We start from the raw sequence: 11,611 nt of genomic DNA on the forward strand, positions 1-11,611 counted from the left end.
CATCACAGTTGCTCAGGCTCAGGTAACAACCAAATCACGGCTCAGCTTTCGAAAACAGGCGAGCTGTGATTGGTCGTTGCCTGAGCCCTTAGCAACTGTCATGTCATTTTCAGTCGACAGAAAGTGACAAAATGGCTGCCGCCTGAGATGGATAAAAACGGGTGGATTTTGCTTCTTAACTCATATTCCACAAACACAATATCAATCAGAATGCTGTGTTTAGACTATTGGAGGCACATAGAATATATTATTGTCAAGAGAATTTGGGGGTTTAATCCCCTTCTTAAGAAACACATGTATTGTGACATGTAAATAAATAAAATGATGAATAACAACACATTTATTGTGACACATCCGTATCATGTGCACTTGAATACAAAGAAATTAGATTAACCGATTAATTCATTTTGTCTTAATAGTTAATATTTCTATCAAGTAGTTTACTCTTAATAATAAAATAAATTATATCAACACAATGAAGTTTAATTCGATTAGTTAAACTAAAAACGGCGATAAGCAGTTGGCACTTTATTACTTAAAATTATTCTGACTTATATCATTGTAGTTTGGACTCAAAATCAAATCAATATATATTATAAATGTACTTATAAATTTATAATTTCATAACTATATTTTGCCCTCGAGTAAAAGATAACAAATAAAAAACACAATATAATATAAAACATAATATAGTTTCGCCTTTGATTAAAGAAAAAAACAGAGCTGGGCATACCATTTTGTAGGCGATAAACGATAGATGGGAAACTTAAAAAAGAAAACAGTCGGACTAAGCATAGTCTGAAGCCCATCTCTGTAATTGTCTATTTAAGTTTACTCTTTACCATAAAAAAATAATTTTTGAACCGCATACTTATAGAGACAATACAAATAATTACATTTAAATTCGTTACATTTACTGTCGAGGCTGCCATTTTTTCGGGAATCCCGTGGGATTCCCCCAGGATGGGAGTCAACTTTAAACTTAAAGTGATTAGATTTTAGGTACTTAAATATATTTTGCATTTGGAAAAAAAAAAAAAACACAGTCCTAATGACTTCATTTTAAAACTGTCTCTTCAATAAAAAGTAGGACATCTAGAGCTGGTGCTTCAGCATTTACATTTGCGACACTGAAAATTAAATTAATACATAACTTACAATAAAGTGATAGATTTGATCAAAAAACATTTTGCACTTCAGTAAAAGAAAAACCACACACATAATAACATCTTAATGTGGTTCACTCCTCAACCAAATGAAAACATTTATAACCACACATTTAAAAAAGAAATACAAATAGTAAGAACCGGACACAAATATTTACTGTACATTTAAAAAATAAATTAAAAAAAAGAGAGGTTGCTCGCAAAAACTAGAGTTCCAATTGTGTATAAATAATGTCCCGTAATTATTAAAGGAAAATAATGACGTGTAAGATTGGTGCTTTCATAAAAGAATTATTAAATGATAAACAATGGCATTACATTTATTTTGACATTCAAAATGTAGTTGCCACTCTAAATTAAATGTAAATTGGGGGGAATCAAATTTTTAGGGATATATTTTTTTTAAATGTGTCTTTAGCTTTCATTTAACCAGGAAAAGAGTAAGATTCTGCCCTTGAGAAAAAAAGCTAAAGAATAATCATCACTCGCTCAGAAAAAAAAAAAAAAAAACGAAAACTAAATCAGTATAAATAGTGCTTTCCTTTCAGTCTGCTTCAGTGATTCAGTAGCTTGCTGCCGGTTCTGCTTGATGACCAGTCATGCGCATCATTTCGAGTGTCTTCTGCTTGCGAGCTTCTGCGGGCCACTTTCACTTCTCTCAAAGTCCAGGGAGGTTTTTGTACGCCTCGGAATCACCGTGTGTACCTTCCGCCGCTGTGCCAGCCGAGACCGTAGTAGTCAGCCACGTCTTCTGCCTGGACATCACTGATGGTCAGAGTGTAGTCGGAGCCGGATCGTGTGCCTCTGAATCGAGATGGCGTGCCAGAGTTGAGATTGGATACTCTGTAGATGAGCAGTTTGGGTGCCTGTCCAGGTTTCACTTGGTACCAACTGAGATAAGCTCCAATATTTGAACTCCCCGTGGCGCCGATGGTCACTGTCCCTCCGAGAGAGACGGACTTGATTCTGTCCGTCTGCCTCAGAAAATCCTGGGCAGAAGATCCTGAAATAAAATGATAGACAACTCAACCTCCAAAGTGAAGCGACACCAAATTCAAAGCCAAAACGTTTATACTGAGATGAAAAGTGAGAGACTTTTTATCCTCATCATTATCATCTATACTGCGCCGACACCAAGTTTCAAAGAGTCTCACCTGAAATCAGCAGAACCCAAAGGACGAGCGCGCGTACGGGCGACCACATCTTGACTCGGGCTGCGAGTGGCGTTTGTGTGAAAAGAGGGATGCGGACTTTTGAAGAAGCGGCGGAGCGGTCAGGCGCAGAAGCTCATGCAAATAAAGCTGCGAGCGCACCTGTCCGTGTGAAAGTGAAAGGTCGCCACTTCCTTTTTTGAAGACACTTTGGACTCTTCTACATCAGTCTGAGGGCATCGGTAGCTGCGCGACTCTACCTAGCATCATCATATCTTGCCACAGCAAAACGTCACTCATTTGAAGGCAGTAAGTGTGCTTCCTTAAAAGGAAGTCAACCCAAAGATTTTTTTTTTCAAGAATATGTTCGTTCGCGTTAGTTGAAACACGGCATTCTGATCAATATTGCGTTTGTGGAATATGAGTTAAGCAGCAAAATCTCCCCCTTTGGAGCCATCTCAGGGGGCGGTCATTTTGTCACTTCGGTCGACTGAAAACGACATCACAAATGTTCAGGGATTCAGGTAACGGCCAATCACGGCTTAGCTTCAGAAAACAGGTGAGCTGTGATTGGTCGTTACCTGAGCCCTGAGCGGTTGTGGCGTCATTTTCAGTCGACAGACGTGACAAAACGGCTGCCCCCAAGATGGCTAATAACGAGTGGATTTTTCTGCTTCAGTCAAATTCCACAAACGAGTTATTAATCAGAATGCTGTGTTTACATTATTGAAGGCACATAGAACATATTACTGGAAAGAAAATTTGGGGGTTGACTTCCCATTTAAATAGTGTTGTGGGTTGAATATTACAAATTCCTCATGATTACTAATATATAAGTTTGAAATCAGTTTATATTATTTTGTTGATACGTCTTTGTAATTGTTAAATGTTTCGTTTTAGCACAGACATATTTTAAATATTAGTAGCAATTTATGCTCTAAGTTATGTCTCTGACCATACACTCCACCAACTCTTACTAAAAACTTCTAGGTTGGTCATAGAGGAAGAGAAAAGGACATGAGCTGCGTGATTCAGTCAAATAGCAGAAATCATCCTAGGAAGTTTTTTTGTACCAAACACACATGCAACCCTTTTCATGAAAACAAAAGCCAGCCAGGACAAGACAAAAAAGACGTGACTCGGTAGAAGTGACATCAAATTTATTGATCTGACCATACATTCTATTTTTTTAAATATTTTTTTCACTTGAACCAACACAATCCTGTTACTCATATTATCAACTTGTTATTTAGCAAAGTTTGTTCTTGACCAGTTAGCACAGCAGCTAACACAGCGAGCGAGTACTCTTTGAGCGGAAGTCAACCCAGACATTTTTTTCAAGAATATGTTCCCAGCAGGCCCACTAGTTGAAACACGGCATTCTGATTAATTCTGACTTTGTGGCCTTGTTTTAGCCATCTCTGGGGGCGGCCATTTTGTCTTCTGTCGACTGAAAAATGACATCACAACTGCTCACAACGACCAATCACGGCAGTTGTGATGTCATTTTCAGTCGACAGAAGACAAAATGGCCGCCCCCGGAGATGGCTAAAAACGAGTGGATTAACACTTATTCCACAAACGCAACGTTTATCAGAATTCCCTGTTTCATCTAGAGGATTTGCATAGAACATATTCTTGAAAAAAAAAATGTTTGTGTTCACTTCCTCTTCAAGCAAAATCTAATTCTAGCGTTGATTTTCAATCAGGTTACCTTAATCACAGAGTACTAACACAATTGAAATCAGGATTCAAATGTAACTTTATTTAATTGTTGAGCAGCAATAATTTTGGAAAGTTTTTTAGGTGCTATACATTCGTAGTTAGCAGGACAACAATATATATATATGTGATTTTATTTGGGCACCAAGAACCGTTTTTTTTTCTTCACCTGTCGCCGTGAACGTTACTCTCGTCTCTGATTGGCCATCGGGAGTCACTCAACTCCTCCCCCTGTGTCACAAGCTCCTTCATTGGCCAGCCCCTCTCGGTTCTCTCCCGACTCCACCACAGCTGCCGTCCTAAAGCTGTCTTTCAGGGGCAACTTTTCCCATAAAGGTCAGTAAAACAACCGGCTTTCAACACCAAGCCCCCACGGCACAATTCCCGTCTTTTGTGTCATTTTTCACATCTCTGTGTTTTTCGTCGCTTTCCAGACTCGACAATGAGTCGGTTCAAGGAGCGATTTGTGACTTTGCTCCATGAGAAGAACTTTGTCACCGACCAGCTGGCGACGCTGGAGCAAAAAACGGGAATGAAGAGAGAATATATCGTCTTGGGTACGTTCACGCACTCGCTGCAACCACGCCGCTTTTTAAAAATAAAAATGAAAAAGAAAACAAAAACGACTGACGATGACTTAAATTTAAAAGACCTCATCGACATCAAGCTAGCAAGTTTTCCCTGGGCTAGCCGCGGTGACGTCACTGGTCTCACATTTGCACATTCTGGACTTTTACTGCAAGCTTCCTCTTCCGTTATTCAGAACTTCCGTTATTCAGAAATGCAGGTGCGAAAAGTACCGTGTTCACACTCTACTTAAGTAGAGGTACAAATGTATGTGTAGAAAAAAAAACTAGTAGGAAGAGAAGTACTGATTGACCCCCCGAAATACAGAGTGGCATGTACAGTAAAGTACAAAGCAAAAAAAAGTCTATTAGGTACAATACAGTGGCCCCTCGTTATTTATGGGTGAATAGCAAATAGTGAATTTCCATGACTAATTGATACATCCTCAAAAGTGATTAAAATTGCCAATATATTGCCATCTAAAAAGATCTTTACTCCTCAAGTACCACTATCATGACATTATAATAGTCGCATAGTAGGCTCAAGTGTTCATCAAAAACGACAGAAGTAAAAAGGTATATTTAATATTGTGAGTAGGGTTGTAGGTTTTGAATAAATGATGATTTGCGTTTAACAATACAAAATTTCCAACCCTTTACATAAAACAGGACATTGGTTTGAAAAGAGTGCTGAAATGCACAAACAACTTGATTCTGCTTATGTTACTGGTTTGGTCGTAAACATGTCGGAAAATATTGATCACCGCTTTTCATATTTAAAGCAAATGTTTGCCAATGTCATGTTTGGATTAAACATGAACATAATCAGTTTGCTTCCATGGAGGACTACAGAAATGAGAATATTTCCTGTTGAGAAGCTGAAGGTCACTGTTTTGGTCCACTTTATATTAAACAAGGTCTCGAAACGATTCCTTGATCACCAAAATAGTTGTTGATTCCTTTGATAATCAATTAGTTGTTGATTAGCTTATTTTCTGGCTGCAATGATATATCCATACGCACTATATATTAATTCTTTATGTTCTTACCCTATCTACACATTCTTCATTGCTGTTGAATGGCACCCCACCACCACTACCAGCTGGTTCCGCGAGTATTTTTATCACACACAGAGTTGCAAAGCTCGGATGGGATTTCACTGGAGGTGGCTGTCAATTCTGCGGTTGCACAGGTCCACAAAACTTTGCCCCCAGGATGGCACTCGTGTACATACATAACGTTGCCATTTCCGCCTTAGTGTCAAAAACGGAAATGGAACCCACAAGTCCGATCGCGTCACGACCAAACGATCTGACCGGAATGTGAACAAAGTTATTCATTTATCACGCATAGGAATTTCTTTCCAAAGTGACTTCACCAACTGCTGTCGTGGCACGAGGTTGTGAGCGGGTATCGGTTTGACCAAGTTGGCAAACTTTGGAAAAAGAGTTGCTGCTTTTGGCATAAACTTACTCTTAGTTTCAGTTGAAGCTTACAGTGGAACACCTGCGCCTGTGTTGACGCCTGTGCAAAGTACATGTCAATTGTATGCAAATGAAACCACCAGGGATGACATTTTTCACAGGTTATGTTAACCTGCATGCGGTACGGTTACAGATTTTCTCATTTGTATATTTTTGCGGCGAATTTTTGAACTCGTTTGTATTTTGTCTTAGTTTTTCTGATTTTCTTTTTTTTATTTATTTATTTATTTTTTCAAATTCTTTTTTTTTTTGTCTAATTGTGTTTTTATCATCTAATATTTTAGTATTTCTTCTGATTTAGTTTTTTATGGTTAATATTTTTGTATTTTCAGATGTTTTTCTTTTTTGTTTGATTTCATATTTTTCCTACCTTTTTGCTATATTTTATTTGAGATTTTATATCAGTTTCAAATAGGGTTTTTTTCTTTTTTCAGTTTATTTTGCTAATATTTTCTTAACTTATCTAATGTTTTTTTAATTTTTTAAAATTTTTTATCAACTATTTTGTATTTAATAAAAAGTAATATATTTTAATCCTTTTTTTTAAGCATTTCTACAGGGCTCCACAGTAACTTTTTTTTTTTTTTTTTTGTTTTTAAACAAGGAGAGGCCACTAACCTGTAATTTTAGGGGCGCATACTATAAATCGACTTGCAAAGTAAATATTCATCCCTCCCACTCATGTTCACTATCTTACTGACAAAAGTGTGGAGCAGAAGTGTATCAGCAGCCAAAAAATATTCAAGAACAGTCATTTAAAAAAAAAAAAAAAAAAAAAAAAAAAGGAGAAATTTGCCACCATGTAGGGGCAATCTGGAGCCTTGGATCCTAATATTTAGCATTTTCTTCAAATATTTTGATTATTTCTTATATAATATTTTATAAGGGTGTCTTTCATCTGTTTTTATACTTTTCCATCAATTACTTTTGTATTTTTGGGGGTAAATATTTGTTTAGTTTTTTTTTTTTTTTTTTTTTTCCCCCCCCATCAGAGATCCCATTTCTCATCGCTTCAGCTTCGCATTTTCAAATCTTTTCTTTACGGAACATCACCTGTGCTTTCAGGGTTGGTCTCTTTTGAGGTCTTGAAGCGGTTCTTCCAGTTCAGGCTTCTGGTGGAGGCAGCCGGCTATTATTCGCAACCAAAATGAAATGCCCCGACGCATCACGCGCCATCGTTCTGCTCCACCGCATCGTAATTCATCCCCCTCGGCATCCCCGTTTCGTCTAATACAGTATCTGCAAGTCAAATATTGACATTTTGCCAGTTATGTGATGACTCATGTTTCACTGACAAAGTTTCAGTCTCACTGTTTGCGCTCCTCCGCATCCTGCTGCTGACATCCTGCTGGCGACATGCCGGCGTGTCACTCAAGTTGCTGATTAAAATTCGCCACCCGCTCACTTCCTGTGCGAAACTTGTGCTCTGCTTTGCCCCGTGCAGGTGCCCTGGGTTTGGTCGGCGTCTATCTCCTCTTCGGGTACGGAGCGTCGTTGCTATGCAACCTCATCGGCTTCGTCTATCCGGCCTATTTCTCGTATGTATCGGCTTCACGCACACGCCGTGGTCACCCGGCCGAATGGTATACCCCCATTTGTCTGTTTTGGTCAGAAATGGACCGATCCACTGCTTGGGTTGATTGAACTTAACTTTCTGGGTTGTTTTTGCAGAAAATGACCCCATAAATGGCTCGTTTTGTACAAAACAACCCCGCAAAAAATTGGGTTGTTTTGTACAAAAGCAAATACAAGAAGGTGGGTCAAATTGACCATTAGTGTCTTTAGACTATATTATTTTTGGTCTCCACCTGGCATACTAATATTTTTTGGTAATAAGTTAATTTTCTAGTTTTTGTTACTTGTATATTTTACAATATTGCAGTATTTTGTTCTAATAATTCAGTATTCTTTAGTATTATTATTTATTTAAAAAAAATAATAATAATAATTTCCTAATTTCTGCATTTTTTTCTAATTATTTTGGGGTTTTGTTTTTTTTTTTCCTTCGTAACATTTGTGTATTTTTGTGCATTTTTTTTTGTTTTGTTTTGTTTTTCTTGCCTTTTTTTTAGATGTCGTGCTCCCAATTAATTGTCCTTCATTTGTGGACTGATTGAAAAATGTGTACTTTCACTTTATAAATGATGCCATTAAGATGAATGTGCACAAATACAGATCTTACCCCTATAAATGGTACTCTCCAAATAGTTCAATAAAAGCACCCCTAGCTTCTATTTCTGAAAATATGGTATATAATGTGTATTGTCTTACATAATTTTTTTGCATTACTGTTATTTGTGGAGACGCTAATAAATATGCATAATATAACACATGTACTGTATAGGCGTTACTCCTAACAACAGATACTTGAGTTGATAAATGTCAAACACGTTTGAACATATTTCAACACATTTGAATGTACTTGCGAGTACGTTCGAACGTACTTGTAGGCTAAATGCGAAAAACGTAGCATTTTTTTTTTTCCCCGTAATGCCACAGGGAATTGACTTGTACATGCACAAGTAAAAAGTTTGTTAGCATTTGGCCGGTTTGAAAATTACAAAAATATTGTTTATTCAAATAATTAATGTTCACTTACTTAACTTTCAAACGTTTGGTATAATGTAGGCCAAATGCTAAAAAAAATGTTGGTTTTTTTTTTTACTTGAGTATGCCCAAGTCAATACCTTGTGGCATTATGTGGGAAAACATTATGAGAACAGGCCTTCAGCTAATATCAGAATGATAGATGAGTGGTTCTATATGGCATGACTTGAAGTTGTCTTCTTTTGAAGAATCAAAGCCATCGAGAGCACGGTGAAGGAAGACGACACGCAGTGGCTGACCTACTGGGTGGTGTACGGACTCTTCAGCATCGCGGAGGCCTTCTCCGACATCTTCCTCTTCTGGTTCCCCTTTTACTACGCCGGCAAGGTACGTCTACCTGCGTGTGTGCACAGCAGCCTCTTGTGGACAATGCATGCAATGGCGGTATCGTCTCCAACCTTCAGAAAACCGCTCATCCTCAGATCTTTTCTTAAGTGCTTTTCAGCCTTCCTATCTGTCATCCAAAAAAAAAAAAAAAAACTAACCACTGTATAATAAGACTAATATAAAATGACTTGGTGTTTCTTTGTCTTTTAACCTTGCATTTATTTGGGCTGAGCAATCATCTATGCATGAATGTTTTGGTCTTGCTAGGCTCACGCTACAATAATATAAAATAAATATATATAAAAAAAAAAAATAAAAAAAAAGAGATCCCAGTGAACGAAATGAAGCAGTGATCGTTTCTCCCCGCAGTGCGTCTTCCTCATCTGGTGCATGGCTCCCGTCACATGGAACGGCTCCGACATCCTGTACAAGCGCGTCATCCGGCCCTTCTTCCTCAAACACCAGGCCGCCATGGACGGCGTGGTGAGCGACCTGAGCGCCAAGGCCAAGAGCGTGTCGGAGAGCGTCACGCAGGAGGGTGAGATACCCACAGTGTACATGCAAGTACCACCACATTTTATATATACGGCATGCCGGCGCATGCGTTAGCCTCGACAAGCGTCGCCTCACATGCTCGTACGCCATATTCACGCTTCGCAATGCTTGTAAATCGCCGCTGGGGTACTTTTGGGTGGCAGAAAAGAGATTGACTGCTAACTTGTACTGAAACTATGACAAAAAGCATTTAACCTTGCTTTGGTTAAATGACATTAGTTTGTTTTTTTTTTATTGGCAGTGCCATCAGAGTTTTTGCCACCCAGAACTCCGGATCGGCCGTTATGCAGTGTTTGCATTGCGGCAACCCCAAAGCGATGCAGACTTGTACTTTCCTGTTACTTGGCGAGTCATCAGACAACACTCACACGCAATGACTAACACGCTAATATTCATTAGTTTACGTTGCCAGCTGTCTTAATATGTGTTGCACGTTTGGAAGCAATCGCACTGAAAGAAGGAGGAGGAGCTCATGAAATGGCCAAAATAACACCAAAATGGTGACTTCATGCCAAAAATTTTTTTTTTTGTGGGTCCACTCAAGGTAAACATGACTACCAACTTTCCTGTTGCTCAGTGAAACTAGCTTCAGCGGCAGTTGAGTCTCAAATGCTTGTCAAATCAAAATGACAGACTTCCTGTGTCTATTCAGGCAAGGGGTCCTTTTGACTTATTTTTGTGGGTCTATTTAGAATAGACGTGACCAAATCTCGTTGCTCAGTGAAACCGTCTACAGGGTATGAGTTTTTTGTTTTGTTTTTACAATCAGTTGTGTGCCACCGAGCTTAAAATGGCTGCTTCGAGTCAAAATGGCCGTCTTTTCAGGCATGTGCCCCAGAGACTTTTTTTTTTGTGCCTTTACTCATGATAGACCCGATGACCAAATTTCACGATTAGAAGCGAAACTGTATCTGGCTGCTTGCAACTGAACTGACTGAACCTACTTCTTCTCTCATTGGCTGGTTTGAGGTACCAGCGTATTTATTCTTAAATGAGTCTTTTGGAAAAAAATAAGATGTTTCTTTCTCTCTTGTCTTCAGCTGTTAATCGGGCTCTCAACCATAACAAGGACCATTGAGGAGCATGGGAACACTAGTTTGTGTGAGAATGTGTGTATTTGTGTATGTATGTTTTCGTTTGTCCAAAGAAAAAGCAAAAACCTTCAACACTTTCCTACCGTGGGTACGATCAGCCCAAAGTGTGACAATGTGGGACACAATCACCAGGTTTAAGCATTCCCGGAAGATGTTCTGCATTACTGAGCCGTTTCAGTCTGGAAACGAAACCCTGCGGTACAAATGATGACACATTTGCCTTCCTCTTAAAAGCACAGCTCGCACCTTTTTTTTGTTTTGCTGTCATTTTATGTCTTTCCCTTAAGCCATCTGATTATGAAGATACAATAAACTGGAAATGTGTCCACTGTTTCAATGCTTTTATTCATATTTCTTTTTTTTTTTCATTGACAGTTTCTTTGTGATGACAGCTCTTTTTAGAGCCTATAGAAAAAAAAAATGCAATTTTTCTGGCTTTTTAATTTTTTTCCCTACCCTGTTATTTTTTAACTGTACAAGTATTTCTAAAATTGAAGTATTTTTCCCCCCAGTGTTTTTTTCTTTCTAACTTTTTGAACGCTTCTCTTACTGAATTTTTTTTAAATGTGTTTAAATAGTATTTACTAAAGTAATTTGGATGTTTGTTCTATTTAGTGTTTTTCCCCCCCCCAGACTTTGTAAAATTGTGATTTTTCAGTTTCTTTGAGTAGGCTATTTTTACAGACTTTAAAATGTTTTTTTCTCAATTTTTTTTATGCTGATTTTTTTTTTTTGGTGATATACAGTATTTTTGACATTATTGGGCGTTTTATAGCTTTTCCCCCCCTTTAGAACTCAATTTCTCTTTTTTTTTTTTTTTTGTTTCTTTATGCTTTGTTTCCCCCTTTTTTTCCCCCCGCAACACAGATTGGCAGGCCAACGCATCCCCGTCTTCATCCATTTAAGATGTTCAGTCAACCCCCCGCCCCCAAGCCTTGA

At 38.2% G+C, this 11,611-nt stretch overlaps 1 protein-coding gene and 1 gene segment (V, D, J or C); one reads left to right on the plus strand and one right to left on the minus strand.

Moving 5' to 3' along the window:
* Nucleotides 1-1,858: 1,858 nt before the first annotated feature.
* LOC147137195 (Ig kappa chain V region 3374-like) lies at nt 1,859-2,369 on the minus strand. The segment is given in 2 exon segments: nt 1,859-2,169; nt 2,321-2,369. Coding segments are annotated over 2 exon segments (360 nt in total).
* Nucleotides 2,370-4,263: 1,894 nt separating this feature from the next.
* Nucleotides 4,264-11,003, plus strand: LOC147137196 (receptor expression-enhancing protein 6). 4 transcript variants are annotated; one of them, XM_086050284.1, is made up of 6 exons: nt 4,264-4,375; nt 4,474-4,596; nt 7,534-7,627; nt 8,885-9,023; nt 9,393-9,561; nt 9,820-10,593. In XM_086050284.1, exons 2-6 carry the CDS (start codon nt 4,482-4,484, stop codon nt 9,957-9,959), a joined length of 657 nt encoding a protein of 218 aa, XP_085906410.1. In that variant the 5' UTR covers nt 4,264-4,375; nt 4,474-4,481; the 3' UTR covers nt 9,960-10,593. The 4 variants fall into 4 exon arrangements, with proteins under 4 accessions (XP_085906410.1, XP_085906411.1, XP_085906413.1 ...); XM_086050285.1 differs by having other exon boundaries at nt 9,393-9,583; nt 10,450-10,522; XM_086050287.1 differs by lacking the exon at nt 9,820-10,593 and adding an exon at nt 10,619-11,003 and having other exon boundaries at nt 4,265-4,375; nt 9,393-9,583.
* The last annotated feature ends 608 nt before the right edge of the window (nt 11,004-11,611 follow it).

The sequence above is a fragment of the Filicampus tigris genome, chromosome 13 (assembly GCF_054856515.1).
Source record: "Filicampus tigris isolate MCC_2025a chromosome 13, RoL_Ftig_1.0, whole genome shotgun sequence".
Lineage (NCBI taxonomy): Eukaryota > Metazoa > Chordata > Actinopteri > Syngnathiformes > Syngnathidae > Filicampus > Filicampus tigris.

What these genes read in the sequence shown, in the direction of transcription:
- LOC147137196 (XM_086050284.1), top strand. Translation starts at nt 4,482, where the DNA reads ATGAGTCGGTTCAAGGAGCGATTTGTGACTTTGCTCCATGAGAAGAAC. An exon ending in GAGAGAATATATCGTCTTGG is followed by an intron (nt 4,597 to 7,533) that starts GTACGTTCACGC and finishes TGCCCCGTGCAG; the next exon opens with GTGCCCTGGGTTTGGTCGGC. An exon ending in GTCTATCCGGCCTATTTCTC is followed by an intron (nt 7,628 to 8,884) that starts GTATGTATCGGC and finishes CTTCTTTTGAAG; the next exon opens with AATCAAAGCCATCGAGAGCA.